A 4,741-nucleotide genomic window follows, 5' to 3' on the forward strand; every position below is an offset into this window, starting at 1 on the left:
AAAGACAGGTGGAGTCTCACTGGGATGAACCTTGTATGTCGGTCATGCTGAAGAGTCAGGGCTTTACCCACGGAGTGAAAGGCCCCGGGTTTAGGCCATTGGGAGACGTTGGTGAGACTTTTAGTGGCATGGAGAGAGCACAAGGCCAAGGTTCCAGGTGTTTATGTACCCCCTGCCTCCATCAAACATTGGACATGGAGGCCCGGAAGGACATCCTGGAGGAGGTGCAGCCCAGGCAAAGGCCTGATAGTAGGACCACGCCCACTCTTCAGGACAGCAGTGTCTGATGTCCTGATGGAGGTACAGGGCAGTGGGTGCTGATCTGACTCTCCCCAACCCCCCTCTCCCACAGGGTGCAGCGCTTGAATGTAGCTTTGGTCGAGAAGAGATCTTTGAGGCTGTGTGGGTGAATGAATCAGCTGTATGCTGCGACCAAGTGGTGGTGAGTGGTGTAGCTTTAATGGCGGGGGTCGGGGGCAGAGGGGAAGGGGAGGCCTGCGCAAGTCCAGATCCTACACTTCTTCCTTTCTACCTCCTCTTTTTGGACCCCCTGCCCCCAGTAGCCCTGCCCTCGTCTGTCTCCCTGACACCCTTCCCCCAACAAAGACCAGGCACCACTCACACCGCTCATGGTTTTTCCTGTCCTTCTGCAGCTGCACACAACCCAGAAGAGCCAGGTGTTTCCACTCAGCCTCCAGCTAAAGGGGCAGCCTGCCCGATTCCTGGACAGCCCTGACCACATGACAGGTGGGAGCGCCTTACACGGCCTCAGGGGACTCGGCCTCGAGGTGGGTGGGACGCAGCCTTGGGGGACTCATTGCTGTGCTCCGGTGTTCCCTAACACACGGGCTGTCTCAGATCCCAGCCCTGCCTTTCTGTGCCTGGTCAGTTACTCAGCACTTGATTACTGAGCAGCTCCTCTGGGCAGACACCACGCCCTCGGGGCATCTCCAGGCCAGTGGCTGTGCAGCCCCAGGTACTTCCTTACCTTTCCCTTTCTGAGCCTCTTTGTCCTCATATGAAGCAAGGGCAGAGGCCCTTTCGCAGAGGCTGTGGTGAGGATTTGCTGAGATGGTGCACACAAAGCCTTGCAAGGGTGTCTGGGACACACTCTGTGCCCCCATAGGGTGGTTGGTGTCCTTGCTCTTATTATATGAACTGAATCAACTCTCTAAGGGCCTGTCTGTTCATGGGGAGTCTCAGACATCTCGGTGGACATGGGCACCCCCCACATCCATACTATGAAGGTCCCAGGCAGAAGCCCCAGAACCAGCCTGCACATCCTGAGGCCCTGGAGAACTGGCCCTGCACTCCTCCTTGTGCCAGTCTGAGGGTCTGGTCTGAGGCTCACAGAACCCGCATTGCTCAGTGGTTCCCTAGCATCCTGGAGCTCCGTGGGGGCTCAGGAGACCCACTCGGGCCTGGGTATGAATCCAGCTCTGCTACTCACAGGCTGTGTGACCTTGGGCAAGTCACTCTACCTCTCTGAGCCTCATCTCTTATCTGTCAAATGGAGCTAATAAACAGCTCCCACTGGATAGATTCACAGTGAGGATGAGTGTTAATGGGGCTGTGGCTGCACTGTGCTTAGCACAGCCCCCAGGGGGTTTGGAGAAGACTAAGAACTTCATGGGGTCCTGATCCTAAGAACCAGGACCCTGCTGACCTGTGCTGCCTCCGTGTCTCCCGCAGTGGAGGTCTATAACTGCGCCATGGGCAGCCCCGACTGTTCCCAGTGCCTGGGCCGGGAGGACCTGGGCCACCTGTGTGTGTGGAGTGACGGCTGCCGCCTGCGGGGAACCCTGCAGCCCCTGCCCGACACCTGCCCCGCCCCCGAGATCCGAGCGGTAAGCACCCCGCCCCCACCTCCCCCCTCGGAAGCCGTTGCACCCACATGCCTGAATGTGCACACGTACAGCGCCCCACGTGGGCTCAGGGACCCGCAGTACACGTGCTTGCACACACCCAGGCCCATGCACACTGTATTACCCCCGGAGCACCTGCTGGGTGCCAGGCCCTGCCCGGTGCTAGAGACACAGCAGGGAATGAAACAAGTACCTGCCTTCTCAGAGCTAATGTTTTAGTTGGGGTTAGGGGACAGTAATAAGAAAGGAAATAATTTACATAGAGAAGGTGGTAAGTGCTACGGCAGGGCAGGGCGGGGGCATTGGGAGTCTGAGGTTGAAGAGATGCTGGGGCTGATGGTCTCTAAATTTTATAGCGAGGTCAGGGAAACCTTGCTGATAAGGTGAAATTGGGGCTGCCAGTAACTCCGAAGCCTCAGTTTTAATTATGAAAAAAATCTCAGGGAAGGAGTCGGTTTGGCTTAGCCTGGGTCAGGTGCCCATCCCAGGCCCAGTCAGCTCTGGTTGGGATGTAGGGTCATGTGGTCAGACATGGCCACTGGGAGTGGACCTCGGTGTCCCCAGGAGACGCCCCTCAAATAGCGGTGACTCTGTCCCTATGCACTGGTGTCCCCAGACCCAAGCCGGCTCAGTATCGCAACTGGCAGCCCCAGTGACCTGCCAAGTGGCTGGCGGTGCCAGCGCTCTCAGAGCCTCCCCTAAGTGATGGGTCTGCCTGGCCCTGCCTCCCCGGGAGCCTGCCAGCACCCCAGCCTCTGAACCCCATTCACCCCTTTCTCCGGTCGCCTGGCAGATTGAGCCCCTGAGTGGCCCCTTGGATGGCGGGACCCTGCTGACCATCCGCGGCAGGAACCTGGGCCGGCGGCTCAGCGACGTGCTCCGTGGAGTGTGGATTGGCAGCGTGGCCTGTGAGCCGCTGGCTGACAGATACACGGTGTCAGAGGAGTGAGTAGAGGGCCGTCCCTGGGGCCATTCTGAGTGACCTGCAGGCCCCACCCCTGCCCCGGAAGTGCCAACTGCATCTCTGCCCTCCCATCTCCCTTTTCTTCTCCCCCCTCCCCCCTCTGCCATCCCACTCTCCTTGGCACCCTTCTGCTCCCCAGAAGTCACTCACTCCTGGGTCTCCCGGCCATTCCCACCATGCATCCTGCCCTTTCTTGCTTGGGACACCACTCAGGCGCCTGCTCCCCTGGGAAGCCCTCCCGTGTTCCCCTAGACCAGCCCTACCTCCACGGAAGCCTTGCTCCGATGAAAAAAATTGCTGTTAAGAAAATGTGGGAGCCACTGGTGTGGCACGGAGGTCTGGGCCTGCAGCTGTGGAGCCTGGCCCGGAGGGCAGGGAATGAGCTGGGTTTCCTTTCCGAAGGCTGTAAGTCAGGCTTGCAGATAAGGCCATCAGTCTACCAGCCCAGCAAATGTTCTCATGGTTGGAGAACTTTCAAATATCCCCAGAGACCATCTTATCCAATCCCCTTGTCTTATAGTTGCAGAACTGTCGTAAACTCAGGTCGGGGGTGGTCCCGGGGAAGAGCTTGGCACCAGGGTGACACCTGGGGGACTCAGTGGCTGTTTTCCAGCTGATGGCGAATTGTCTCAGTATCTTGACATGGGTAATGCCATTGGGTGTCCTGGCCAAATGCCAGCGCCAGGTGTGAGTGGGAGGGTGGGTGGCTGAGTGCAAGGGTGGGGCGCTCACACACCCTGGGGGTGGAGCAGGGGCCATTGCTTGAGGGAGAAACCAGATGGCACCTGCCTGGGCCCCCAGGATCTGCTGGCTGCTCCTTGACCAGAGTTGCCTTCCCCAGGATCGTGTGTGCCACGGGGCCAGCCCCGGGGGCGTTCGCGGACGTGGTGACGGTGAACGCCTCCAAGGAGGGCAGGTCACGGGAGCGCTTCTCCTATGTGGTAAGGGACGCTGCAGCCTATCCCCTGCCCACCCTGCCAGGCTCACCCCGGGCTGGCCTGAGGCCTGACCACCTGCCTTCCTCCCCACAGCTGCCCCTGGTTCACTCCCTGGAGCCTGCCGTGGGCCCCAAGGCAGGGGGCACCAGGATCACCATCCACGGCAGCGACCTCCATGTGGGCTCCGAGCTCCAGGTCCTGGTGAATGACACGGAGCCCTGCATGGAGCTGGTGTAAGCCGCTAGGCCGGGGGGCTGGAGGGCTGGGGGTAATGTCCTCGCACCAGGCATCACCAGGGACTTCACTGGCTGTGTCCCCTTGGCCAAGCCCCTTCCTCCTTCTGAGCCTCAATTTTCTGAGCCGGTAAGAACAGTACCAGTGACTTGTGGGAAGTGCTGTGCCCAGCATACAGTAGGTACTTCATAAGTGACCTTAACCTGCAGTGAAAATGGTGATGATTGTACACGCTCAGAGCTGCCGCTGGCCCAGGGGTGTGGCCAGTGGCAGGGTTGTGGTCCAGAAGCTCTTGGTGAAATACTTGTCTTTATTATGCACTTAATGTGTACCAGGTGCTATTGATAGGCATTGCTGTGGGTACCAAGAGGAACCCAAAAGTCTCAGCCCTCAGGGTACAGCAGACACACTCACAGGAGCTAGGAACATCCAGGAGGGTCAGGATTGGGAGAAGTCAGCGCTTTCAGGGCTGTGGGTGCAGGGCCCTCACCGGGGAGGGAGCCAGGAGAGGGTTTCTGGGAAGCTTCTTGGAGGAGGTGGGATGGGGCAGGTCAAAGAGAAGGCAGGGCATCCAAGGTGGGGCAGACAGCCCAAGCAAAGGTGCGGCAGTGGGAATGTGGAAACAAGATTTCTGTATGAGGTGGGGGCCAGGTGAGCAGGCCTGGACCCCAGGCCACGTGCCCCAGGTGACAGGGTGTTGGTCGCTGGGGAGTGACAGAGGCGGGGTCCTGCTGAAGAGG

General features: G+C 59.4%; 1 protein-coding gene across 1 annotated transcript in view; it reads left to right on the forward strand.

Moving 5' to 3' along the window:
* The window catches only part of PLXND1 (plexin D1), a gene marked incomplete at its 5' end in the record, with an annotated part of 75,979 nt that overhangs the window by 54,141 nt on the left and 17,097 nt on the right, over positions 1–4,741 (forward strand). Inside the window, 6 exons of the mRNA XM_024756483.1 lie at positions 353–442; positions 654–747; positions 1,693–1,847; positions 2,659–2,810; positions 3,671–3,770; positions 3,861–4,000. Of these exons, the coding sequence (XP_024612251.1) occupies positions 353–442; positions 654–747; positions 1,693–1,847; positions 2,659–2,810; positions 3,671–3,770; positions 3,861–4,000 (731 nt within the window). The remainder of the gene's footprint in view (positions 1–352; positions 443–653; positions 748–1,692; positions 1,848–2,658; positions 2,811–3,670; positions 3,771–3,860; positions 4,001–4,741) is intronic.

The sequence above is a fragment of the Neophocaena asiaeorientalis genome, unplaced genomic scaffold (genome assembly GCF_003031525.2).
Source record: "Neophocaena asiaeorientalis asiaeorientalis breed wild unplaced genomic scaffold, Neophocaena_asiaeorientalis_V1.1 scaffold392, whole genome shotgun sequence".
Lineage (NCBI taxonomy): Eukaryota > Metazoa > Chordata > Mammalia > Artiodactyla > Phocoenidae > Neophocaena > Neophocaena asiaeorientalis.